Below are 27861 nucleotides of genomic sequence, written 5' to 3'. Positions count from 1 at the left end.
CTTTCTTCCTTGGGTTACGATCAGGTTCTGTCTTGTTTATATTCATTCTAGTCTCAAGTCTACCAGCTTCATTGGGAAAGATTTAGAATGATCCCATCCCAGCTGCATCCTTTCCTGGAAAAGGAGAGCTTGAGTCAGCCCTGGCCCAGAAGGACCAACAACCAAGGTCTTCTACTCCCTGGTGAATGACCTAATCATAGAGCTATTCTATGGGAGACAGACATACCAACACCAACTATTGTGCTGAAGTTCTGGATTGAACTTAAGTGTCTGCATGTGTTAGGAGTGGTCTAGTTAGACATACTCTCATCAGGAAGGTTGCAAGGGTTTCCTCAGGCAAGAACATGCCAGGGAGTGCATGGCAGCCTGTACTATGCAGACCTAAGAATTTTTCAACAGAAAATGGACACAGCAAGTTTTTAGTACCTCTAGGATGAGGTACCTCCTGGATTTTAGGTATTCTAATAGCTCTTTAATATCTCAGAGTAAATTCTGCTTAAACCTGTTTTGGTAACTGTTGTGAGCAGTCTGGATGCTACTGTCATCTTCCATTCATGGCTGGAAGAGTGTGTTTACATTTGGATGCAGAGAGGTCAGGGAGATGAATGCTTAGTTTTTCCTGATCTGTGTGAAAATCTGCCATCTCCCTTCCCTGGGTTTTACTGCATTTTTTTTTTTTTTAAAGCTCTTCTCCACAGTGAAGACAAAAATCTCATGAGGCTTAGGACTTGGAGTGAGGCACTTTTCTATGACGATGACAAATCTCCTCTTCCCCTCCTCAGAGAAGTTCTCTGCTTCCATCTTTTCAATTGTGGTGAAGGATACAGGAACATCTGGCCTTATATTGTCAGCTCCTTTGAGTTCAGTCCTGCTTCACTGGAGTCCACTGCAAATCTCTTAGTGATGTAATTGGCAGTAAAATTCTCTTTCATTTAACTTTCAAATCTCTCACTCTTCTGCTCTCTGTATTCCCAAAGGTATGAGGTAACTGAGTTAAGTTAGGCTTTCAACAAATAATTATCTGTAAAATCATCTGAATCCCAGTTTTTCATAAAAGATCAGAATTATCTTCACTGAAGGAATACAAGGGCAAAAGTTCTAGTTTATGTTGAATTGCAGTCACTGTAAACTTTTATCAAATCCATTTCTGCATCCCGAATTAGAGGCTACTTATGCTATCAAGTGTGTGAGCTTTATGAGCTACTTGTTATTATTATTATTACATTATTCATACGGATGTAAATCATTTATGTTGACTCTTTTTCCTCTGACTGCTTTTCAGGACCCAAGGAAACTGCTTTTTGCTACTGGTAAGTCTGTTGCAAAACTGACTGAGAAAGTTTGCTGCTTCTTGTCATCACTCTTCAGACAAAACATTTTGATCCTTTGTTTGCATGCCATTTGTTATATCTCAGCTAGGTTGAGATGTGTTATTTGTGTTAATATAACCTGGGTTTGCTTATCCAATAGTCAGGAGGGAGGAGTTACATAAGCCCCTGTAGCAGGATGAGCAACATCTTCAAAGCTGTTGTTGTACAGATGAGTCAGTGGAAAATCGTTAGTTTCAAACAGAGATTCTGCATAATATTAAAAGCAAATTCCTAAATGATTCAATTTCTAGAAAAAGAAACATAACTAAAGAGCTGTCTTCTTGCTTCAGCTGGTTTACTGAAGGGTTGTTTTGACTTCAGAAAAATCTAAACTGTTACCCAGGAATCAAGCGCTTATAAAGAGTAAATAAGCAAAGACATTTTTGGTGCAGGAATTTAGAAGAGAGCAGTGTTTGGGTGTGGATGGGTTGCTGTACTGAGCTGTGGTGCTTTACTAGCCGATAAAGGTCTTTCCTTCGTGATGTCATCACTTTCACCCTTATTTGGACCACATGCAGAACTAATGACTTGGTCACATTTAGAGCAAGACCCAAAGGAATCTGCCTGAACAGTGGTGAATTTGGGTTGCTGAATTGGGTTGTAGATCTGTCAATCCAAATCAGTTTACTAGAATTAGCCATCTCTGGGAAAGTGCTTTCCAAGCCCCCCCAGGTGACGTTTAGATCAGTTAAAAGCAGAGGAAGTGAGAAACTGAAATAATAGAAATTTGTATATGAGTGAACTGCAAACTGGAAATAGATTGGATAATTGATGTCTTTAGTGAATCAGTGTCTTGAAAGAGGGTCACCTGTGGAGAAGGGACTACAAGATGGAGAGGGCGAGTATCAGAACAAGCAGCCAGGATTATATTTAGAGTCTTAGATGAAGGAGAAAGACTTAGGGTGAAAGAAAAAACAGTGCAGAGGCTCCGTTAAATATTGTCCTAGCTTTTGGGTACACCTTGAGACGTAGGCAGTTGAGCAGAGGACCTGCAAGGTAGAACTCTTTATCCACTGACAGTAAAGAAAATACTGGATTTTCAAGAGTTTGAGCACTGTGTTGCAAAAAGCAGTGGTTGCAAGTTATCTTCAATTTAAAATGACTGGATCACTCCCCATCCCAACAACTGGTAATTGATATTGATTATTTGTACTGTGAGAGTGCCCAGAAAGGGACCAAAATTTTGCTATACTGGGTGCTGTACAAAAAGCAAAAATAGGATCTCACTTCCCAAACAATTCAGAACTGGATTTATTGACTTTTTATTTATTTATTTATTTATTTTTATCACAGTGAAGAGAAGGAATAAGAAGGAGCTGGAAGGATTTATGGTGTGCTGGGTTTTCAGATCAGTCCAGGAAAGAAACCTCCTTGCCTGAGGGTGTGAGGGTTACTGTGGGAGGAACAAGTATTCAAGAATTATAGTTAGTGGAGGAAAATAGTTTTTGCTCTCCTCCCTTTCTCTAAAAATGCGTTGATGAATTAGGGCAAGGTTGTAAGTGATTTCATGTGTTCAGTTTGATGGAGAAGAGAGCTGAAGAACTGGATGTAAAAGGTGACCTTCTGTGGCTTGGGTGACAATGTAGGATTCTAGAACAAGCCCTGTATTACAAGTGGATTAGAAGTATTTGTCAAAGATTGATTGCATGCTGCATGTACAACTAGATTAAAGCAGTAGAAATGAAGAAGGAGGCAGCAGAAAGATTTTTTTATTCAAAGCATTTTTTATTGCAACTGCTTTTAATTTTAACTTTTCCACGAAGGGATGAAATTAATGTAGTCCGTGAAAAAAACTTCCACTGATTGTAGGACCAAGATTTTACCTACAGTTTGTAAAACTGAGGAGTGCTTTGGGCTGTGTCAGATTTTGATTATCAAACTTGCTAGTAAGCAGGTGATGATAAGTTTATAAAAAGATAAGATCACAAAACGTCTCTTTATCACTAAAAAGTCTAAAAATCACAAGTAATTATTTTTAGAAAATTAACATGATCATATACTATAGATAAGAACAAGAAAAAGATACTGAACCCTTTAAATCTATAGTTTCACTGTTTCCTTCTAGGAAAGCAGGTTGAGACGTTTATATTCTGACACTAAAATAGCACTTATTTACCTTTGTGTTTAGTGATTGGAATAGTTGACTTTGCTTAAACCTGAACACATGGTTTTTAGGGTGACCAGGGGCTATGCTTAAAAACTTTTAAGAGTTTACATTCTTCAAGAAGTAAAATGTTCCAATGTAATGCTTCATGGCTCTTAGGTTCTTAGTTCTTAATTCAGATTTTTTGCTCCCTGGTGTAGCAGTTTTGAAGATAAGGAGCTTATCATTAAAGTGGTAACTCTGGTCAGGATTGTCCAATATATCTTCAGGCTGATGGTTTACTCTACTTTTGGGGTAGGATTTTGCTTTAGGATCAATCATGCCCTAGAAATACTTATTTTTCTCCTTTGACTTAAAAAGGAGCCCAGAAGAGACTAGTTCTGATATAGCAGTCCGTATTTGAGCAGATGAGTCCAATCCTTAATGTTTTTAACCTTCTCAAATTCTGACTGTAGATCATTCTCACAGACCTTGCTCTGCAGGCAACAATTTCTAGCATGATACAATGCCATAGAGAATAATTTCAGGCTCTTTCTCATTCCAGGATGAAATGGGTTGGCAAACAATTGCAGTGACAGCTTGCATAGAAATTGATTTGCCTGAAATTCAGTCCCTGACCAGGTTTATAATTGTAGTGTTCAACAGATTTTAGGGTTTGGAGTAAAAAAGAAATATAGAAACTTGTACAGTCAGTCTTACAAATAAAAAGACAGGATCAATTCTTAGTTACCTGCTTGGAGACTAATATTATGAGCAAAGGATTACAGGAGCAAAGACTAATGGGAAGTCTGTGATGCGTGGTGAAATGCAAGGAAAAGGGTATTTTTCTCTTTGCAAGGTGGAAAATAAGACAATTCTTCGCACCATGTGCTCAACAGTAGCTTGATACATGAATTGTCTGCAAGAAATATGTATATGTAAAGTTTGACTGAATCTTGATTTGTATTTCAAATAATTTCTACTTTCTTAAAAGGTAATGGGAGACAAGTATGCCTCCCCACAGTTCAAATGTAAGTTATCATGTTTTTTTAGTTCCAGGTCTGACTGGAGTCTTTATGGTGCTAGTATTATTCCTAATGTGTACAGCTTCTACGTATGCCATCAGGTAAGATATAAACTGATCATTACGCTGAAAAATGTCATTTAAGTAATCATATTCTCGTACTGATTAGAGGGGATGAAGTGATGAAGTACAAGTGTAATATGAGGCAAGAAGTATTTAAATGAATGTTAAAAATACGTTTTCTTGCCTTTTTTTTTTTTTTAACTAGTTTGCAGGTAAATTAGCACAGTGATTTTTCTATTTCCAAATTTACAAAAACTGATTCAGTTGCCTTCAGAGAAAAGCTTTTTTTTTTTTTTTTTTTTTTTTTTAAGGACCATGCTTAGTTAAAACTGTAGACCTTTAAAATTTTGAATAGTTCCTTTTTCTTGTTTAGTTGGTACCAGGAAGCAATAACTAAGCATATGGAAATTTCTGTCCAATGTATAAATTACGTCGTCTGGAAGAAAAACAAGATGATATTTTTATCTTGATTATTTTCATCAATTATTTGTAACAACGAATTAAATCAGCAACAACAAAACCAAACAAAAAGAAAAGTAAAAACAATTAAAAATAAAATAAAACAAACAACAACAAAAAAACACCAGCAAATCTAACCAAAACAGAACTGTGCTGCTTAAGTTGAATGTTGCTATTTTAAAGCTCTGCTTCTGGTTATCAAATATGTTCTATTTAACGTAGATGATGCTTTTGAAGCTGAGTGTGTTATTGGCTCAGAGTAACTGCAGGGATTTCTAGAGGCTTCGTCCTCCGGTGGGTTCACATTCTGCACCAGCATTGTTGAACATACATTGTAGTGCTGTTAAGTGACCACTATCTTGCAGGATGTAGGCCAATGTGGCAGCCTTTTATAGGCTTCTGGCACTGAAGCAATTTTGGTGAATTCAAAGACTGATTATACGTGTACATCATCTTGATTCAGCAAGCACTGCATGATATTTTGATTCAGTATCTTAAAATTTAAAAGACGCTCTGCTGCTGTGAGCTAGTTAATTTGAACTTTGTTGAACTAATCTATCTTCTCTGAGAAGCGGTGTTATAAGGTGTTGGTCAAAGAAAGCAGTTCAGCAAATACTTGTGCAACTTCCCAGCCAAGGGGACTTCCAGAACTGAGATTTCTGTGAGGAACTGGAGGCTACAGAAATACAGGATAAGACTGCTACGCAAGATGTCAGGCTTGGTTGCACATTACATAGTTCACACAGATGCCTCTACTTGCAAAAGAAAGCCAATTTTGGGAAGATGGAAAAATGAAACAATTACTTCACACTGCAGCAGTGAGCCAGAACAAAGTCCTGTTTTCTCCAAGGCCATGATAAATTAGAGAAAAACAAACAAACAAACAAAAAACCCCACAGTATTTATTAATGATTGGGAAACTTAGGAAAAAATATATGTAGTTGTAAACGTATTCTTGGAAATAATAATTTTACGGTTCATGCAAAAAAGCTTTCCATCTTTCCAAGTTACATGCTTGTTATTTCCTTCTTCAATTACTGTAACTGCAAATGCTTTCTTGTCTTTTTGCCACCTAGCCAGCAGAATCAAAACCCTGAACAGATCATCTGCATCTCCTATTACTATAGCAGTAATTCTTACTTAGAAATTTTATCCTGGCTTCTCCCTCAGGCGTATGGCTCAAGCTTGTCTTTGTAGTCTGTTTTACAAAGAAAACAAGCTTCCATGTGCATCTGTCTGTCTCTTCTCAATCTCCTCAGTTACCTAGTAATGGCTAAACTCATGCTAAGGTTTTAGGAAAATTAACTGTAAACTTTCATTGCTTATCCAAAACTTTTTAAAAAAGTATTTGAGTGTGTTATATTATCCTGGATTTCAGCCCTAGTCCACTCTTGCACACGAAATTGCTTAATCATTTCTTCCTTCACACGTACATTCTGAAACTTTTCTGTGCATGATTTTCATTCCATTTTCATGTCTTTACCTGTTCAGTAAACTGTATGAATAAGTATTAGGAGGATTAAATTAGTTGCTAATGGTTTAAAGGGGGAAAGTCAGTGTCATTTGAAAAAAAAATCCTAGTTTTTTTACCATGTCATACCTGAGAATCAGACCACCATTTTTTTCAGTATTTGTTGGAAAGGTTATGAAGTTACCAGAAAATTGAATAAATCATGTGCATAAATGTTGACATTTCAGGTAACTTTCAAATAAATGTTGCTCAAGAGCATTTCCATTTAATATAATTGCTGGTAATTTCGGAAATCATGTATTTAAAGAAACATTGAAATGTAAGTGGCTCCAATGCCATTTCTTTTTATAATCAAATATGTCCGTATTCAGTTCCATCTTCTAAACTACCACATATATCTTCCGTTTCAAAACTATCTGTAACAAGATTAGAAACATTTTTTCCAGAACTGTGCTGTTCACTGTATCCCTTTAAAAGCACCACAGTCTTCTCATGCATTTCAAGTTAACTCTTGCAGACCTTCATCTGCCAAATTCTAAAGTAGGTTTACCAAAATTAAAATTAAATATTCAATTTGATCTCCGATTTTCAGGAAGTTGGGTGGCTAGGAAAAACATTCCTTCTTTAATTAGTGTTTATTTTAAGCCCTAAGAAGAATGTATGTAAAATAATCAATGTTCTGAAGAGTTATAAAAATATAATAGTTTTACGATGTAGATTGTTGAATGTACTAGAATACTGCATATATCTGAAGGACACAGTTTAAAAAGGATACAATTAAGAAAAATATAAAGATTAAAATGTCCCAGTAAGAGGTTCAAGGATCTTGACACTTTTAGTTTAAGTAGGTGAGGCTGAGAGGACTTGATTACATTTGGGGAACTTGACACATGTAAAGAACCAACGTGTTATTACAGAGATATCTGCAAGAAAGTTGAAGAAAAGGTGAAATGCCCATGTCTGGAAGCTGACATTTAGACATATTCAGACAGAATATGTATATTTTAATCAGTGATAACAGTAAGTTAATGACAAGTGTTGAAAACTTGTCAGAAGTTGGAATAGACTGTCCAGCTGTCCATCTCTGAAATTTTGAAAACTTGGTTCATTCTGAAAACAGTGCTCAAGATTCAATGAAAATGAGTTTGGTGTGTAGCTTCTGATATATTAGCAAGATGTCAAATTAAACAAGAGTCCTAAGACCTGTTTGCGGTCTGGGCATAAAGGATATTCTCTCTGCTTTCATCTTACTGATACTCACTCTCACAGCTCCTTCGAGATACTGATGAATAAGTACATGGAAATGCCTACCAGGGTGCGGGTAGTTAGAAATAGTTTGAGAAGTCTCAAGGAAGAAAAAGTATGATTCTCAACTGGGGAAGGATGGTGGGATGAAGGAGCTTTTTTTTTCTAAGCACTTTTCAGCTGCTGGGTTGCTTAGAACTGCTCTTACTTGGGTTTTCTTCTTGGTTGCCCTCCAACAGATTATCAAATTGTTTTTTCTGCCTTGAAAAAGGACACAAATTGTGTATTGACAGAAACAAATCAAGTGTACATTTCAGGTGTATCAAAACAAGTGTAGCTAACTATTTATGTAAAAGACTGTAGGAGGGAGAAAAATATCTGAAAAAGAAAGTTATGTCTGAAGAGTAGCTTCTTGAACAATGTTATCTGAGTTAAAGTTGCTTTTTATTAAATAGTTACTTTGGCTTGAGTCAGGGTAGGGTTTTTGTTTTGGAAGGGACTCCTACCATACTATGTAGTGGGAAAGATGTTTGTGTGCTATGAAGTAGAGTATTTTCTTAACCATTTGGTTGTGGGTTTTTTTGGTGACTATTTTTCTCAAGAAAATGTGAACGGTCTTAACACAGAACAATTCCAGATGGGCATTTTCTTTGGTCTTTGGTTGTTTTTAAATTTCCTAACAAATTACTGATGAAAGGAAATCCTCTTTCCCTTTCCCCTGTCCTGATCCTAATCGTGGTAGTATTTCTGTTCATACCAAGTCCCAGAGACTCACCATATGCAGCCCTCCAGCCCCCCAAAATTCCTCTGCCTGTCCTCTTTTTGCCTTCTTGGTCTATTTCCTTTTCTCCTGTATCTCCTTCTACTCCATATCCTCAGAAGTTTCCTTTCCCACCAGCCTTTCTGCTGCTACTTGTTAGTATTCAGTTGGGGCACAGTACGCTGCAGCCCTGTATTAGGGGAAGGAGAACACAAGGAGGCACTCACTGTGAAGAGGTTGACTTCTGAGCCCAGAGGCTGAAGAACTGTTCTAGCAGTAAGGATCTGGTAGAGACTTTGTATGACTTACGAATGTAGGGAAGTTTCCTAATCTGGGGAGAGGTCTTCAGCTGGCTCTGAGCTTCCATGTCCTGCTCTCTTCCTTAGCTTTTTACTTCTGTGCCAGTCACCTGTTCTTCTCAACGCTTAGCTGTTTGCAAATGCAGTGGTTCTGTAGGAATACAAACTGGGCTTTGACTATTCAGTGACTCCATGCTGAATAATGATGTGCTGTGTGCACAGATCTGCTTTTAATTAGCAGTGATTCTGTCTGAGTGCAATAGCATTGAACCATGGTTTATTCTTTTCAGGATTTCAAACTATGACATCTTCTGGTATACACACAACCTTTTCTTTGTCTTCTATATGCTGCTGATGCTGCATGTTTCGGGGTAAGTAAATGAAAAACACTGTCCCTTTTCCTTAAGCACGGCATAAAGACCTGTTCCCTTGACTGTTACCTTTCCTGAGATTGCTTGTGCACAAAGGGCCAACCTCTTATCCAGATGCCATCAGTCATCTTCAGTTCTTCAGCAGGTTATTATTTAAATAAAGTTCAGACTGTAGCTTGGAGAATCATGTGTTACTACAGCCAGCTAGCACAAATTTCTTCGCTTTCAAGTTTGTTTATTGTCCATTTTACCATTTTCTTGTGGGAAATCAAGATAACATTATTACTTCTTTCTGCTCTCTCTAACCTGGCTGCTGAGAGGAGGATGTGAAGTTACACATCCCTTTCTCTTTCCTCTCTTCTTTCCATTTTGATTCCTATGGAGGTGGAAGGAACAGCCTCTCAGTAATTATCTCTTATTGCTATATTACAAAATTTACTAGTTTTTCATCTTATTTTCACAAACATCAGATGTTGATGTGCCATCAAGCTGATTCCTTTCGGTCAGGTCTGTAACTGGATCAAACAAGCCCAGTTCTACTGCAAGGCAGAACAGCTTCCACAAGTTATGCAGTGTGAAAATCTGGTCCGTTAATATCGGCAGAGCTTCCTCTGGGGATATAGGCACAGAGACTGGTATAGGGAAGGGGTGTTGGAATAAGGTTAATTTCATGTCATCAAGTATCTACTGCAGCATGGAGTGCTGGAATGTCTGCACAGCGCTGAGTACTGCTGTTTAAACAGTGAAAGGTAATTAGGCCTAGCCAGATCACAGTAGGAATATGTTGTTGAACAAAATAAATGCAGCTTGAGATCTGGTGAATTGAAATAATGAGTTGAAAACACTGAAATTCCTAGATGCAATTCCAGTTTTTTTTTGTGTGTTCCCCCCCCCCCCTTTTTTTTTTCCCTCCTTTTTTACCGTGGCATAGCTCTTATTCATAGTTGAAGAAAATGAATTTAAACTGTTCTTACCTTCCTGGGTCAGGATGAACTTTCACTACATTATTCTAATTTCTTCTTGAAAACATATGGTGATTGAGATCTTCTAACCTCCCTAGGCAATCTGTTTTAATGATTAACTTCTGAGTATTTTTGTGCCCATTTTAAATCATCTTCACTGTCTTTTCCTTTGCCCATTGTCTTCTCAACCATGCTGCTAGTTCATGAAGGAAGAAGTCTAGTTGGAGAAATTTGCAAACCAAGGCTGCAGGAATATAGCAAATACTAAACAGGCATCTCCTCGTACACATCCTCCTTCATATTAAAGTGGAAAACCTTTCAGTGTGCATCGAAAAGAACTGAGTGGCAGATAAAAGTGAGAGAAAGATGAGTCATGAAGAGTGGGAGTCAGTTCAAGTTTAACTTGCCTAAATTTAGGTCTCTACATGTTCTCTAAGTGTCTGTCTCCCATTATAGTCAAATGAGTTCTAAGAAATATAGTCAATGGAGCCTGAAGAATGCTTCAGCTAACCTGCTGCTACAAAGGTCTACGTTCAAGTGAGCTGGATTGAGTTTTTTGGGCTCCATTGGTTATATTGATTGGAAGATCTCTTCTGAGAATAAGGAAATTTAAGCTCCCTTGTGTAGGTTCCCAACTGACTCCTACGTGGCAAATCTAAGAGATTTGCAGATGCATAGTCAGTTACTCTACACAGCAAGTTGTTTCCTGTGACTGGATGGTGTAGATAGGTTGGATAAGGATTTACCTGTCTTGGAGTGTCTCCTTTTGAGTATTTTTACAGTATTCTTGTATTCTTGCTTTGTTTCAAATTACTATGGGTATGTTCTTTCCTCTTTTTCTGGGTAGCGAAGCAATTCGCAGCCATATATAAAGTGGCATGATTCATCTGTCATTTGTTATTGGTGTGTTCTTTCATCCTTACCCTAAGAGAGAGGGGAATCTTTCAGAGACTTATCCTTAAAAACTTTCCTTCCTCTTGTACTCCTTCCAACATGACTTTAAAATATTTTAGTGGCTAAGGGCTTACTGCATATCTACATTAAATTAACTCTATTTTAAGCCTGTAATAGCAACAACAAAAAATAGTTTGTGTAAAATAAAAGCTTGATGTTTCTATTACCAACATAAGGAACTATAAAACCTACAAAATATTTGGAGTCAAATCTTCAACAGTTTTAATTTGGTATTACTGTGATGTTTAACAGGTTATGCTGGTTAATTGGAGCTGAGAATAAGGTCTTTGTGCTGTCACCAGAGTTATCCAAGGATTTATCTTTGGAAGGGAGAAAATCCTTAAGATTCTACCCAGACATTGACCTTTAGTGGAGTGAGGACCCCTTAAGCAACTCACCTTGATTTGAGCAGCGCAAGTTGGATGAGAGGATAGGAACAGTGTAATTACCTATAAAAACCTCTAGACCATTGACATCTAGCTTGTCATCATAAAAATCTAAAGAAATAGTAATATAAGGTTTCCAGCTGTAGCCAGAAGTGAACATTGTCTCTGTTTTAAGGGTGGAAAACTGGGGCAGAGTTTGATGTATGCCCATGCGAATAGCCTACATGCTCAGCCTATCTGCTGCTTCTGTGTGTCTCTCATCTCTCCTTTCTCTCCCATTTTTGTTTGCTAAAGATGTCTTTTTCCTGCTTAGTGACATCCTTACTGAGTTTTTATAGATTCAAATATTGTACCAAATGAATATATGAGGATATATCTTAGGCCCTAAGAGTTGTGCAGAACTTGACCTTTCTGGGTATCGACCTTGGGTGTGTAGGACCACTTGCATTTCCTTGACATCTTCAGAAATGGAAGTCGTTGCAGCTGCTGTTACAGGCAGCTTTGTTATCCCTGTTTGCCACTCAGCTAGCATGTTTGTAATAGTTTAAACAAGCTAGAGATCATTAGAGGAGATGCACATGTTTGCAGTTCAGTTATTTGTGTCACAAGAAAAACTTTGAATCCTCTTTTGGGGATGTTCAGAGGCCAGATAAGCTGTGCGAGTAGCTGGCAGGCATGTGCATGAGGTTGATTGGAAAAATATCACATGTGCTGTGATTTCCAGCTAAATCCATGAGGCACCATAATGTTTATGGAGCGGGGAGCTAGCATAATGCTCAGGTTATCTGTCACTTTGCAACTGTGCAATGACCAACAGTGATGGCAGATGCAAGTGATAGGCATGATTGGGCAATAAATACAGACAAAAGCATGGGTGTAAGCATGCGAATGCTTCCCAAGTGATTCTTCCAGTGTTGGACGTGGAGTTGAGAGTGAGCAGGATTAAATTCCAAGCTGAACGTTACTCACTGGACCATACGGGAAGCATGTTATAGCTGTCAGGGCTGCATTTCAGCAGGGAAGGTTGCCAGTAGCCTGTCAGAGCCCATTTAAGCTGGGAATGTTGTATATATCCTACTTCCTTCTGTTCTTGTGAATTAGACTGTCACCGTTGCTGCTGTGTGTGTATGTTGGGGAGAGGAGAGGAAAATTTGTTCTTACGTGATTGTGTACTTGAGGTAAGCCCTCACCATGTCCTATTGCTCATCAGACATTGTGCCAATGGGCCTTATTTCCCATGCAGCACCATCCTATCTGGCTGTCATTTAGTTCCTCATTTATTTTTTAATATTCCTTCTTGTGGTTTACCTGTTAAGAAATTTATATTTGGAGGAAATAATAGTAACAGAATTCCTCAGACGTACTATTATAGGTTCTTCCCCTCTTTCAGTGACTCACACACACATTGAAATATCCCAGAGTGTCACAGATTTCCTTGATAGTTTTTCTTGATAGTTTCTAGGTGCAGTTGCAAAATTCCCACTTCATTTTAGTATACATCTAATTTCATCATAAAAAACAAGCATAGAGCTCACTAAATAATTCGCAGGATAAGAGAGGTTCATGGGTTATTGTGCAGGACTTTTCTTTTTTCCTTCTTTCCTTTTGACAAGATAGTATTCAAAGGAGCTGCAGTGCACACAAATTAGGCTGTTGTGTGCAAACCTGATAAACACCAGGTAGTGGGAACATTCCTGTGGTTTATGATGTGGCAACTTAAGATGTTTCTGCTACTGATTGCCTTAAAAATCGGGGCTTCCCGACTGTAAGGAGAATGAGTGAAAACAGCCTGAGCGTGAATGAACTGGAAATGTGATTATTTATTTTTTCTTCAAGGCTCCCACAATATCTCCCTCTTTCAAGCAATACTAAGCTTGAGGCTGTTCAGTGGGGAAGGGACAAGTGAGCTGGAAAAGTCGAACCTTGCCTCTAGCAACAGAAGGCTCTGCAGTTGCAAAGCCTCTATCTGATTAAAAGTCCTGAAAGCAAACTGAATAAAAATCCTTACAGAAGTTGAGCCTTAAAACTGCTTTCTAAAATCCTCTCCAAATGAAAAGAAGTGGCTTCGTTTTGGCCGTTACTTCAGTGTCTTTGTTATTTTTCTTTTCCTGCAGGGGTGTGCTCAAGTACCAGACCAACTTAAAGGAACACCCTCCTGGTTGCTTTAATCCTAACAAAACACTCCGAGAGAACATGACAGTGCCAAAGGCTTTTCAAGAGCCGTTTCCTAACCATACTACTGAACCTTTCCCAGAGGACTTATCAGTACCAGAACCCTTTGTACAAAATAACTTTATGAGAATTTGTTCTGAGGAACCCAAGTTCCAGTCACACTTCCCAGAGGTCTGTATGATCCGACGTTTCAGGTATTACAAGCCATGCCAAGTCTTTCAGTCAGCCATAACCACTAATTATTGCTTTCCCAGACCAGATGTTTTAATAATGGAAAATATTATTAAAACCTTCTCAGGCATTCAGAGATTTGGTGGGGAAAAACAATCTCTATTAAACGTTGTATTGCATTATAATGTGCCTAGAATAGGCTGGAAAAATATCAAGAGATTGGCTGTAATGTTCTTTTTTTGTACAACATGGTAAGAGATGTATTGGTCTTGCTATAAATGTGACTTTAAATTACAGTGTAGTACTTCAGAGCAAACATTTATATAACATATTCATTAGGCCCTTTTGTATGCATTGTGTGGCATTAATAAATTGAAATAATCAAACTCCATTTGTTCTCTTTTTCACCATGCGGATGCAAGTCCTAATATGCATTTTTGGGATGCAGTTGGTTGTGGTTTGGCTTTGTGTAGCCTGTTTGTAGAGAATAATACTACACGCAGTATGGGTAAATGAATATGATGACAGTGGGGATAGAAAATCCTTTTTGTTCTCCTTTTTTTTTTTTTTTTTTTCTCCTTTTGTTTCTTTATGTTTTGTGCAAAACAGCTTTTACTTCATCCAAATTTACTCATTTCTTTTAAGAAAAGATGAGCAGGGCTGTATTGGCAAGTAGGCTGAGGAGGTTTGGGAATGCTGTCTTCACAAAGCCTAAGGCCCGCCATTCAAGGTGGCCTCGTAACAGACCTCACAGGAGTTTCTCTTTATTATTATCATTGTTTTCTGTGTGAATCACACATATCCCTTACTAGCTGCAGGGGGAACCCATTTTACTATTGATCATGTATTCATAATAAAAAACAGCCAATGCTACACTAAAGTCTTCCAACAAAGTCCTTTGGATTCGTATTTTGTTGTGGTAATACCAAATTATGTGGCAATAATGGCAATGTGTATCGGACTCCATATGACCCAGGCAGTGTTTTCCCTGGGGCTTATGATGCCTATTATAGAGTGATCTCTGGGGGAAAAAGGAGCCATGGAAAGAAATGGCCACTCTGTTTTCCTGGCAGCTTGTAACTGTATCCGAGAACTTTGATGTATTTGAAAGTTTTATGCACTTAGAGATACCAGCTCTGAAAAAACAGCTCTGCAGTGTGCTTAGCTCCTGTGAGCTACTCAGGTTCTCAAGGCCAGAGGTGCTTGTGGAAATTAGATACTAATTGCAAGAGATGCTGATGGGTAGCTTCTAGATTTGAGAAGGGTTGAATGACTGAGCAGATGTGGAATTGATAGTTAGCCCTGCCATAAACTCTTAATAATTGACTCTGGGGATGGGATCTTGGCGAACAGACGCAAATGTCTCCATCTAAGCTGGTCACCCCGGGCTCCCTATGTAGTCTGTGCAGAGACACAGGCACTTGCAGGGCCCCATTTGCCTACCATACACATCTTCCACAGGGGCAAATGAACTATGCTTCAGAAATGCCCTTTTTTCTCCCTTGTCTCGTTTAATACAAGCATAAATCCTAAAGCACGAGGATTGCTTCTTTGTTAATGTTTTTGCCTATACTTGAGATGATAAAAAGAAGGTAATAGTCAGATAATATTGCAAATCAGACAGTGTTCTTCCTTAAAGGTTAATCAGTTTTATAGTACTCCGGTCTGCTAGATTTTGAAACAGGGTATGTACTGTGTCATTCCCTGCTGAAACCAGTTGCAATCCAACTACATAAAACCAGAGTAACATGGTCACAAATGGGGTCATTAGCATTTTCTTCCTGATTAGTTTTATGATTGAAATCATTTGTGCCTGTGGAAGATGCTGCCAGTTAGACTGACTAAGCCCCCATAACATGCTTGGATTTCTGCATGTGGAAGGGTGTGGAGATTTCTTGTGATCAAACACTGTTCTGCAGTAGATGAGAAATCGGGTTCTGCAGGCATTCATGTAGCCTTGAAGCTAGAAAACACAAAATGAAAAGCCCTTGAGGTAACTTCGCTGTTCTCCCATAGACCTGGTTTTGGATTTCTGGACCTCTCTGCTTGTACTGTGTAGAACGGCTGTACCGCTACATCCGCAGCAATAAGCCGGTCACAATAACTTCAGTGATAAGCCATCCCTCCAATGTCCTTGAAGTAAGGATGATCAAAGATGACTTCCAAGCAAGGCCTGGCCAGGTGAGTTTATGGGCATCTGATAAGAAATCACTCTTGCTCACATAGCATTGTCTTCAGGGATAACTTTCATGTTCTATGTGCTAACCGATCGCTGAGTGTTTTGGACGTCTTTTCTATCTCTTACTCTTTTCTGGTCTGTTTTATTTCAGTATGTTATTCTACACTGTCCGAGAGTGTCTGGACTGGAAAGCCACCCATTCACCCTTACAATGGTAAGAAATAAGAGTTTTTTCTGTACTTTCCCATTTATTTGTATTTGGTAAGCAAATGGTATTTATTGCTTTCAAGGTGAAAATTCCCTTCAGAATAGTTTTTATGTTTCATTTATGAGGGTACCAATGAATATGAAATGGAATGATTATTATGTATGACAGTACTGAATACATATTTAATTTTCTTCACTATTGAGAAAATGATAATGGGAACTTTTTTCAAAGTCTTCCATAAGTGGAAAACAATAAAAAATAAATAAATAAAATCCATGTGATTTTGATTATTCAGTTTCATAAATGAGGTTTTAACCATCTGTTTGTAGACCTTAGTATGTAATGAGCACAAACTCTAATGAATTTTATTTTTTTTCCTGTTAAGTGAAATGGAAAGAGATTCTTGCAACTGCCTTTTCCAGAGTTAAAACAAACAAACAAACAAACATCTTAAAAAAAAAAAAGTATTAAAATAGACTTATGCTTTATTTTTACATTAAGAGAGATATTAGTGACTTAAAATAATATGAGTGAAGTCGTATAATGGGTTTATTACTTAAACAGCTCAATTTATCTAGAATGGGAAGTGGGCCCTATGGAGATATACTGGAATAAGTTGAAATTGTAAATAAATAAATAATACACCTGAAGTTCTCCAGGAATGAACAGTGCAGAGGCCTTGGAATTTGTATGGCCATATTACAATACTGCACTGTCTATGTTGTTATAAAAAGCAATGTAAGTCTGAATATTAGTGACAGCGTTGTCCTTTCATTGGCAATAAACAACTAGGTCCTGTCCACTTTCAGTTCTTTGGCTTTGTTTGTTTTTGTTCTGTTTTGATTTGATTTATCTGAATGCCAAGCAGGCAGGCAAGTGCTGTCACAGGTGAATCCACACTGATTTCCACAAAAATAGATTTTGTGCTGTAAATCTGGCAGTGAATCTCGCTTAGGAAAAGCAGCTTCTATATAACTTGGCCAAGCAATATTGACACTTACATAGCCTGATATTTGCAGAATTTTTCTGGCTATTCACATAACCAGTAGAAAGCAGAGGTGTGTGCTATTTATCTGTTGTTAACTCCAGTAGGCAATTTTTAAGGCACTCTACAGAGTCCCTAAAGATAACTAAATATGCAATGCTGGAAAATGATGTGCATTGCAGTACTGATGGAATGGTAGCTGGATCTTTGTGCAGAATGAGTCAATTGGTATATATTTATATTTATGATTTGTTTAGCAATCAGAAGATAAATTTAAAGCACTCAGCATAAACCTCAGATTGCTCTTTACACTCATTTGGCACTAGCATAGCTATGTTTAATAAAGCTGTGCCCGTTCTATACCACTGGACACATCTCATTTAAATGCTAATCTCAAAACATCTTGTTCTTATTGTCCAACTCAGTGGAAGTTTAAATAATTGTTATAATTTGATTATTAGTAATAATTGCACAGTTTGGAAAATACGGGGCTCTTACGAAGACTAATCTTGCTTATATTAGGACACTGCTAAAGCAATGGATAGTGTGATATTGAGTTTGAGAAATAATGTCATCAAAGTATTAGGCCTGGTTCAGTAGTCTTTTTTTCTGGCAAAACTTCTTGGTTTTGATTTTTGATTTTTTTGGTCAGAAAAAAATACTGCTGACATGAACCTATTGGTTTAGATCACAGGATTAACTTAAATAGGGTGTTGTATTAAAGTTAGATTCTTTGCATAAGTTGAGGATTTCATCTGCTATTTAAAATGGCATAGTATAATATTGCATGTTATAAAAAATGAGTTTTGAACAAAAATGTCGATCTAGGAGCTATGGAAAACATCTCTTGTTCTGAGTTTTCTGAGTAAATATAAATAACTCATTTATATTCAGATATGATGCAGTTTCTTCCAGTTAGATACACAACTAGTTGAAAAATTACAGTTGGTGTAATTTTTACACTTATATTAAATATGTAATATTAGAATTGGCAATTTTCAGTTCATTTCCACAGTGCATTATATTTTAAATATATAATACTCTACCTGGCAATTTCTGTTCATGCTCAGTGCTTTATACTTTGAAGTGCAGCAATATCTGTCAGCATCACAGTATATCGTTCAAGATTGTGTACATGTTTTAACTATTATAAGATATGAAATTACTGGTAGGTTAGTGAGTCTCACTTTTATTGCCACAAACATATTTCAGTGGACTGTCAACTGTGCTGGAGAAAACACTATTATTGGGTAAATGGCTGTTTTATAGCATCATAAGGATTTGAAATGCCTGGGTTTATGGCAGTCTTCTTGCCCAGCTTAAGGAGGGGGACAGTCATTTCCATATGTCTTTCTAGGTCACAGAATATGCCTTGGGCTGCTGTCCTGCTTAGAAAGGTTTGTTTGTTTTTTTTTTGGTCTAATACTGTGCCAGACATGGGACTGTGCTTATAGAGTGTGTAGGCAATATCTTAACTTGGTATATTTTTCCTACTCCCATCTGACCTACTTGTCGTTACCAAGCAAGTTGGAAAACTACTACTGCTGCTTTTATTCGGTGATGGTAATGCCAGGGTTATTTTCTTGGCTGGGGTAGGAGCATGGGGCTCAGAGACGTAGTGAGAAAAGCGTGAGGGAGTGTGGGGCTTCAGGTCCTGAGGTGCAGTGCAGTGATGGCTGCAGCAAACCTACAGGAAGGCCGAAGCTTTCTTCCCTGGCACCACTGTCCTGCTTAGGTTCTGTGTAATGTCCTATATAAGCTGTTAAACCATCTCATCTTGCCTGGAGCGTGCTTAAAAGAGAAGTGACCGGTTCAGGCATATCACAGCGGGGACTGTAAGCAAAGCGGAAAGGAAGGGGTGAGGCGACATGAAGGAGTCGTGCAGATGTTTTACTAGTCCCTTCCCTTCTTGGGGTTATGTAATATTTACAATTTAGCTCAGTTTCTTACATAACGCTGGGGTGGAGGAAAACACTGGGAGGCTGTGTAAAGGGCCTGAACCTACTCCCATCACACTCTGGCAAAGCTCCCATGTATTTCAGTCAGAGCCAGAGGGAGTTCTGAATCTCAACCAAGTGAACGTAAAGAGGTAGGCATTGTTCAGAAATGTGTGAAGTGGTGTTTGTTTTCTTTTCCTTTTTGTCAATTGAAAGCATTCTTCACCCTGATGGAAGGAATGAGCAGAAGTAATTGGTGCAAAAGGCACACAGGAATTTGGAGGAACAAAACTTCTGTTCCTCTGAACTCAGAGCTGCCAGTCTGGTTTCCTTGCTAACCTGTGACCTGACTCTGCTGTTAGAGGCTTTATGTGAAGGAATCCTAGAGTGGTTTGAAGGCTGTCTGGTCCAAATCCCCTGCTCAAGCAGGGACACCCAGAGCAAGTTGGCCAGGACTATGCCCAGGGGGCTTTTGAAGCCTCTCTGGGCAACCTGTTCCTGTACTCTTTCACCTGCATAGTAACGAAGTGACTCCTGATGTCCAGACGGAACCTCTCATGTTGCAGTTTGTGCCACTGCCTCCTGTCCTGGCACTGGGCACCACCGAAAAGAGCCCGGCTCCATCCTCTTTACTTTCCCTTCAGGTATTTAGAAAGGTTGATGTGATTCCCCCCCGAGCCTCCTCTTCTCCAGGATGAACTCTCCAGCTCTCTCAGCCTCTCCTCACAGGAGAGGTTCTTCAGGCCCTTCATCATCTTGGTGGCCCTACATTGGACTCTCTCCAGTAGCTCCATGGCCATCTAGTACTGGGGAGCCCAGAACTGGACCCAGCACTCCAGGGGTGGCTTCACCAGTGATGAGCAGAGGGGAAGGCTCACCTCCCTCAACCTGCTGGCAATGTCACTCATCCACTCTAAAGTTCAGCACTCAGAGATCCCATTTTTCTCATGGTCATTGTGGAAGCTGGTATGTTGGAGCTCTGTTTTTGAAGCATGCTTCCACCGTTTTTTATTCACCTGTGTTTATTCCTTGACTTTGTTATCCATTGAAAAAGGTTTGAATGGTAACATAGGATGACCCAACTCCTGCAGGTGACCTGCTGACCAATTCTAGGTATTGCTGTGAGCTACTCTTCATATTGTCTTCATTGTTCCATCTGATTTGATTTCACTTTAACAAAACACTTTCTTTTAAACATTTACTTTTTTTACCAGTTTCCTTGTTACTACACACAACTGTTACTGTTCTCTGTATAACTGTAAAATTTGTATGCCCTTGTGTCTTTACTTATTTTAGTTAGGATACTATTGCATCTTACAATTGCATCTGAACAGAATATAGTCAGCCCCAAGATATTTCAGTCCATAATGGAGATAAATATTTTCAGTAAATCAATCTTTTATCTACGCAGGGCTTTTCAAAGGGACAAATTAATTTTACATGCTTCTATTTGATGAACTCATTTGAGGAGATTTGGTTTTCAGACCAAGTGTAGAATATGGTCTGGAGATCAGACCACTTAAAAGATTGGGTCTGTCCCCTAGATAAGAGGAACCTAAAGAAACATCTTCTCATTAGTGTTTTGCTTCCAGACTGACATTTCTTGACATTATTTCTGTGGAAAAGTGCAGAACTCATCTGCTGTTGGATACAGTTTAAATATTGTCATCTGTAGCATTCTTTAAGGCCCGTGGAAAAGAAAACATGCGTCAGTAATGGTACCAACATCTAGTAGTCAGATGGCCCTTCACTGCAGTTCAAGTATCCAAAACATTACTTCCACTTTCTTTAGTATACAAGGGTCAGAAATAATCTGCACTTCTTTCCAAAACTAAAACAAATTGAGTTTCTGGAGTTTCTCCTTTTTTGCTGTTGATGTTTTACATCTTAGATAGCATTCAGTTCTTCTGACTTCATTATGGTTTCTCTTAATTTTAATCTGTATTGATAAGAAGAGACTAAGGCTTGTAGTTTATGGTACCACTGATTTTCTTTCCACTCCCATCTTACATTTTCCACTACGTATTGAGTTCCCTCTCTTTCCAGACACTTAACCACACTCCTGATTATTTGCAGCAGCAAGAAACCGTTTATGGCTGCATGCTTCCTTTTCTTTTTTGCTAATGAATGACTTCAGAAGTAGATTCCCACTTAAAATATACATTAGTGTCTTACCAGAAAAGGTGACTTCTCTTGTACGTTTTTGGAATTGCTTCTTGCATTGGCATGCAGTAATTGGCAGTAAGCCCCTTGGAAATAGCCTTGTGTTTTGCAGATGTTCAGTGCTTCAGCAGATGTGCTAGGTGCTTTCATGTAGTCTCTACTACAGAGTCGGTGCAAGCCACGAACTCTCACAACTCTGCAGTTTTGACAGCTTGTCTGCTAAGACTCGTGTCTATTCCCAGCACCTCATAAAGCTCAGGAACCATAGCAATGTTGATTTGATTGTGGCAAAAGAAGGTAGGAAACAATTACATCGCTTCAGATGGAACTCAGATTGTGACAGACCAAATGACAGCAACAAGAGTTGAATTCTTCTAAATCTGGAGGTGGCTGACACCTGAGGTTTGGTGAAAGCTGCTCTGCAACAAACATCTTCAAATGCAGGATCAATTAATCCTCTATTCCATATTTGTGATGGTTTTGATAGCCACAATCTACTTCCATACTTCCATTTCTTTTTGGAATTGAAATCTACACTGCATGGTGGGAGATACTTTATTGCTATTGTGGTGTGAATTCAGAGCTCGTTTCAACTGCTGGTTGAATAGCTTAAAGGTTAAAATCCTTCCCTCTGGTGCATGCAGAGAACAGTGTTAACATTTCAAAACTGTTCTTTCAGTGGATACCATCTCTAAACCAGAAGTACCGCCTCTGAGGAGGAAAGAAAACTTAGTCCAGATGGTACATTGAGTAGTGAACTGAGTCTTTCATCAGAGCTTCTTTACTGCTGCTTTTTATGGTGGCAAATATGCAAGAAAGCCTAGCAAGAACTGCAGTGATTGAATGACTCAGTTTGCAGTATGCTCTTTGTTGAAGTTGAACTGCTATAAAAAGCCTTCATTAAATTTTGTTTTATGGCAACAACATAGATCTACTATTTGGAATACTGTTGTGTTTTTTTTTTTTTTGTTTGTTTGTTTTTTCCAGCTAAAATGTTGGGTTTCATAGGATTGCCTCATTTCTGACAATTGCATGTGTGTATACTAAATTAAAATATACAAACATTATAAATTAATAGGCTTTTCAGGTGTTTTGACACCTCACCATAACAAGAGCAAAGTATTGCCTTAGCACCCAAGAAACAAGAATTCAGAGTTTTATGCAGTGTATGATTGTATGTAGACACTGAGGAAATACCTCCTCTATAGTGGCACTGTCAGCGTACAGGAACAGGTGAAGGGAAGTGCTTTTGGCTTGTCCATTCTTCTGTGGTATGAGGGAGAGAGACCTTTTCAAGAGACATTCAGGACAGAAGCCAAGAACTTAAGTCCTCTGAATGAATTGCATTGACTAGTGAAGGTGCTAGAGTGCATGCCGGAGATGCTGTGGGTGCTGGAGAGGAGGGAGACTTTAGGAGTTTCTGGGATCTCAGTTCTGTACTGTGTGATTTTCTAGTGATTTCAGTGACCTGACCACAATTTCTTTCTTCAATAAAGTCACTCAGGCAACTAATCCGTATTGAATTTCTCTGAAATTCAGGATATCATTTTGTTGGAAGTGATAAAACTGTAAATCTTAGCCCACTAAGTTCAGGCAGAGAAAAGGATTACCTGGTCTATGTAGGTCAGCCTTCACTGCCTGACTTCATGTAGAGATTTCATTCCTTTCACTATCATTTGTCCTGACAAGCACCATTGATAGGATTCCTCTTCTCCTCCTGCAATTCCCCCTTACGCATCCAGAATCCCTTTTGGAAACAGCTAAAAAGTCAAGCATTATTGAGAAAATAGTTAATTTAAAGATGTTCATCTACATTGTAAGAAATTGACTCTCTTTGTAGAGGAAGAGTATGACCTCCTTTATCCTGAGAACAGTGGAACCTTACATATGTTGAGTGAATGCTTCCGTACTTCACTTGCCTCTAGAAAGCTGTCCAGGACCTCATTTGTCATTGAAAAAGATATATATCCTGAGCTTGATGTCTTTTCAAATGGTACTGTTTTAGTATTGGAGTTGTCCCTCAGAGACTTGTTCTTAAAATAAAATCATACATGTATCTCAAGTTAATCTTGCTGATACTCAAAAGCTTGCCTAAACTCTTGTGGAGCTTTCTTTGTGTCTGTGTTCAAAATGTACTCTGCGTATCCTCTCCAATGAGTAGTTCACAAGACAGAATTAACAGAGGAAGGTGGCATGGAAGTGGCACATATAAAACAAAAAAATAAACCAAACCAGAGCACTCAGCGCTCCATGTCTTTATGAAATACCTGCTCTATCTTAACATCAGTGGCTGCTGCTTCAGATCTTGCAGAGAGGATCACCTACCAGCAGCAAGTAGAATTCTGTTTCCAACAGGAAGTTCTCTCCTGTGTTATAATGTGCTCTGATCTCTCCCACATCAGTGCTGCATAACAAAACTGCTTTTAAATCCAACTGAAGTTGAATCTGGAAGAGTGGTAATGAAAAGATTCAAGAAATTCTGTCCTTTTGTTGGTCTCTGTCTTTCTTCAGAGATGGTTAATTGGAAGCAGATCGCATGAGGAGGATGCGTAATGCAACATCTTTCTTCCTTTGCTTCCACCATACAGTTCAGTATGAATAAGAAATGAAAAACTACTCAGGGATTGAATTCTTCACTCATGTGCATGGATGGCCAAGTCTTTGCTATGACGTTTACTACACCAGACAAGACTGGGGGAGGGAGACAGTTCATGTGTGTGTTTTTAGTCAGTCACAGCTGAATTTTGAGGAAGGGAGAGGGTAAGTTTGCATATGCAGATATGCAGATTTACAGAAAAAAAAAATCCAAATATACGTTACTGAGGAAGAGAACATTGTTTGATTCATATCCAAATTAAAACTGTAATAATTACTGAACCCCAGGCAGAGAAACTCCTAAGTCCATTAATCATCTCAGAATAAGTAGGAGAATTAGCTGAAAGAGGTTTCTGCATGTACATGACAAATTATGGTACTGAACCTCCATGTCTCTAAGCCATTGTTTATTTGTACATTTTCTACCTGTAAGTTTTATTTATTTAATTTTTTTTCCTCAGTGAATGACTTGTCCTTATTCCCTCCCTATCTCTGTTTAAATCCAGATACCAAATGAATTTGGTCAGGATGGGATTACAAGCCAATAGCTGTGATATACCCATTTACAGTTTGGGGCTGTTAGAAAGAAGGTCTCAGCAAATAGTACATGAGTATAAACAACAATGTTACAACAAGTAACATCGTTGATTTTATAAAAGAAAGACAGTGTTTTGTAGAGCCAAGATTGTCTTTATCCTTGGGTAATCTAGAATTCATCAGTGAGGGTACAAACAGTTTATGGAGTTGATGAAGAAATACATGCGTTGTACCATAAACTATTCACCGCAGGAAGAGCCTAGGAGCAAGATTGTGAATAACTATATCAAAAAAACTGAGAAGTTATTGGAAGTTTGCCTGAGTAAAAAGTATGTAAGGACATCAAGAGCTAAGTTCATATTGACAGACAAATACAATAAAAACAGTCTAACATGATGACATTCTAGTAAGCTTTGTTAAATATCTTATGCAAATGGTTATGAAACTTGGCTTTATAAGATGATTTACGGAATGTTTAGGGAGATGCAGATATTGTGAAGTATCTTGCTGGCAAACTGCAGAAATCCCTAGAGCATGTCTGCTCTTCATAGAAGTAGAAAATCTAGCAGCTGCTTGACAAAGAATTTAAGTAAAACAAAAATAGAATAGATTAATCTTTCAGATGCCTTTAAGTACTTTCTTAGACTTGTTTGTTTGGTTTGTTTGGCTTTAGGCTTAATAGTTTTGGGGTCTGTATAAAAACCTTAAGTAAACATCCATTTTCATTTAAATCTGATTCTTTTGGATTGAGGGAACAAAGAAATTGTTACATCCAAGTTCACTAAATCCTATGCCTTCCTTCTGCAGATGCTTTAAACAGAAGGTGTCAGATCCCTCTCAGGAGCAGTTTTATTTTTTGATATTGTAAAAGTAAATTTACAAGATATAACAAGTCTCTACTGACTTTAGCAGAGAAGTTTTTCTCCCATCAGAGGCAGTGCTTCTAGGTTAGTTTCTAGGTTAGGTTATAGAAAGGTCTAGGAAGTGAAGGAGAAACCTCAAGATGAAAAAGAGAAATGGAATTTCTGAGCATTAGTACAGTTAATACGTGGACAAAGTATTAAAGGAAATGGAACACCCTCTCTCTTGCTGTCTTAAAATCAAGAGGCAGCTCACAGTGTCTGCTTAGGGATGATGGAAGGAGCCTGTGGTGCCATTCCATTTCCCTGCTCATGCATTTGTCAATTCAGGGCGCTGTTGGTTGGCACTAGGTCTGGTTGCCCTTGGAGGACTCAAAGAGGCAATCCTGGGCAGAAACACTGCTCGGCTGCCTTTTGCTCTGTCAGGAACAAATGCCTGCAGTACCGTTGTGGTTTGTTTTAACCACTAGCTAGCAACTTGAAATGCCTAAATTATATGGGCTGAATATTGCTAGGATTGATATATTTTTACTACATTATAGGAAGCGTAATGCATCTGTTGGAGATGAAGGAGTAGACTGCAAGATTTTTACCTTGGTTAAGCTGCAGAGTGTAAGTGTTGCTTAGTAGTGCATCTATAGCAGCAACAACTAACGGGGTGAATCTGTTGCAAGCTTACTGTAAAACAAAGTCTTTGCCTATTATTTAATTAATATGAACATCAATTTCTGAAAGGCAAGACGAAATCTGTTAGGTATCTCAGACCTCAGAGAAGTCTTTTCCAAAGTCTGTGTTTGAATCTCCACTTCCTCTTTGGACATTTCACAGCCACAGGGGCTGATCACCTCTGAAATCTGGCATTTGCTGTGTAAAAATAGAGCTATTTAAAGTGAATATGTATTTTATTTACAATTACTGGTCTATTTACATTCTTAAGGCATTTTCTGCAGTAAAAAGTCATGTTTTTCCTTGGCCCAAGAGTGAAATCAAGGAACAAATGCTCATAGATTGAGATTTAAAAAAATGTTTTGAACACTGAGAGTAATTTAACAACTGTAGGCTGCTGGGAGTGAAGTAGCAAATACTGAGCTCTGGACTCATAGGAATTAGAGGGTGTGGGTTTGTGGTTTACATTACAGAAGTTAGACCCCAGATGACCAGAATGAGCCTTCTTGGCACTGCAGCTGACCGCTGATGCATCCTGAGCATCCCACAGCATTGCGGTGTGTTTTTTCCACTAGCCAGCCTGCAGGTGTCTGGGGTTGGACAACAAGGAGTATAAGGGAATGGAAAGCAAAAGGGAAAAGTGCTTGGGATATGTTTCTACAGCTGGACTGCTTACAAGAAGTCAGCTCTGCAGTGGGAGGGCTCTGGCTGAGGCAGTGAGTATTCATTGGTGGTCTTGTCTCGATCACCCAGACACCCTTGATACTTAAATCACGTTCCATAGTTAGGATTTCACCACATTCGGAGATGTTATGATGTCTGCAAGTGTCTGCCAGTAAGGTTAGTTGCAAGGCCAAGTCTCTAACAGCGAGAGCTGTTAGATAAAATCTAAGCTGTAAAGTAACCCTAAGCAGAAAAATAAACAGAGCCATTTTAGACAATCTCCTAGCCTCTGAGGCAGAGATGTGTTTAAAAGAGAAATGCTGCACGTGAACTTTATTTCCCTTGAAATATGCTTTGTATGGGATTCATTAATTAAAAGAGGGGTAGCCCAGTGTAACAGAGTTCACCTCCAATGAGTCAGACTGAAGTCTAGCTACTATTTTTTTGGCTACCTTTATATAGCATGCCTGTGTTTGTCATCACTCCTCTTCATTTTCTAATGTCAGGATGAATCATTCCAGGAATGTTTATATCAGTTCTGTATGAAGCCAGACAAGCTACAGCTTATTGAGCTCCTGACGTTCATGTTTTCTTGTCAGTTGACAAGTTTTGCCTCTTTCATGTCTTTTATGTGCTTTCCTTGATCTGTGCAAGGGTTTGTCTGAGTCAGGAACAAGGATGGACTGAAGGAGCAGGGGGCTGCAGCACAGCTGGTTCTCCCTGGCAAGCAGGCAGAAACGTGGAAGCAGAGCAGGGGCTCAGCAGTGTTTGCAGTGCCTGCCAGGATATCTGCAAACTCCATATTAGAATCATATAATGTTTTTTTTTTTTTTTTGTTTTTTTTTTTTTTTTTGTTTGTTTGTTTTTTCCCCAAAGTGAAAGCCTCCTTTGAAGGGCTTTCCCTTTGTTTGAACAAATTCTGCAGTGATCTTTATAGTTCTTGACACTGGAGAAGATGAGGTTTTTCTTTGCTCTTCTAGCTGTGGCACAGATCTTAAAATCTTTGGGCACAATTCAGGCCACCAGTGCTACAGCACTGAAGACAGAAGTTGATGTTTGCTGTGGTGCATCAGTTTGAGTGCAGTATCTCCAGCATTGCCCAGCCTGTAGATAAATGTGCAGCTGTGCAGGAACTTGTAAGGAACTTTATTCACACAGCTGCATGGAGGTACATAACTTGGATCTCTCCTCTTCTCCCTTTCCTTCCGCTCTTCTTCTCTCCCCTTCCCTCTTCTCCTTTTTCCTGATAATAGATATTTTCCAGTGTTATTCTGGTGT

The 27861-nt window shown here is 38.6% G+C and overlaps 1 protein-coding gene across 1 annotated transcript in view; it reads left to right on the top strand.

The window, feature by feature from the left end:
* Positions 1 to 27861, top strand: part of NOX4 (NADPH oxidase 4) — a gene marked incomplete at both ends in the record, with an annotated part of 107809 nt that overhangs the window by 16554 nt on the left and 63394 nt on the right. The window contains 6 exons of the mRNA XM_084306601.1: positions 1283 to 1310; positions 4507 to 4579; positions 9065 to 9145; positions 13562 to 13790; positions 15807 to 15971; positions 16121 to 16183. Coding sequence (XP_084162727.1) covers positions 1283 to 1310; positions 4507 to 4579; positions 9065 to 9145; positions 13562 to 13790; positions 15807 to 15971; positions 16121 to 16183 — 639 coding nt within the window. The remainder of the gene's footprint in view (positions 1 to 1282; positions 1311 to 4506; positions 4580 to 9064; positions 9146 to 13561; positions 13791 to 15806; positions 15972 to 16120; positions 16184 to 27861) is intronic.

The sequence above is a fragment of the Netta rufina genome (assembly GCF_964035555.1).
Source record: "Netta rufina genome assembly, chromosome: 1".
Lineage (NCBI taxonomy): Eukaryota > Metazoa > Chordata > Aves > Anseriformes > Anatidae > Netta > Netta rufina.
The sequence above is the reverse complement of the archived record's forward strand: the minus strand, read 5'-3'. Positions and strand labels throughout refer to the sequence as shown.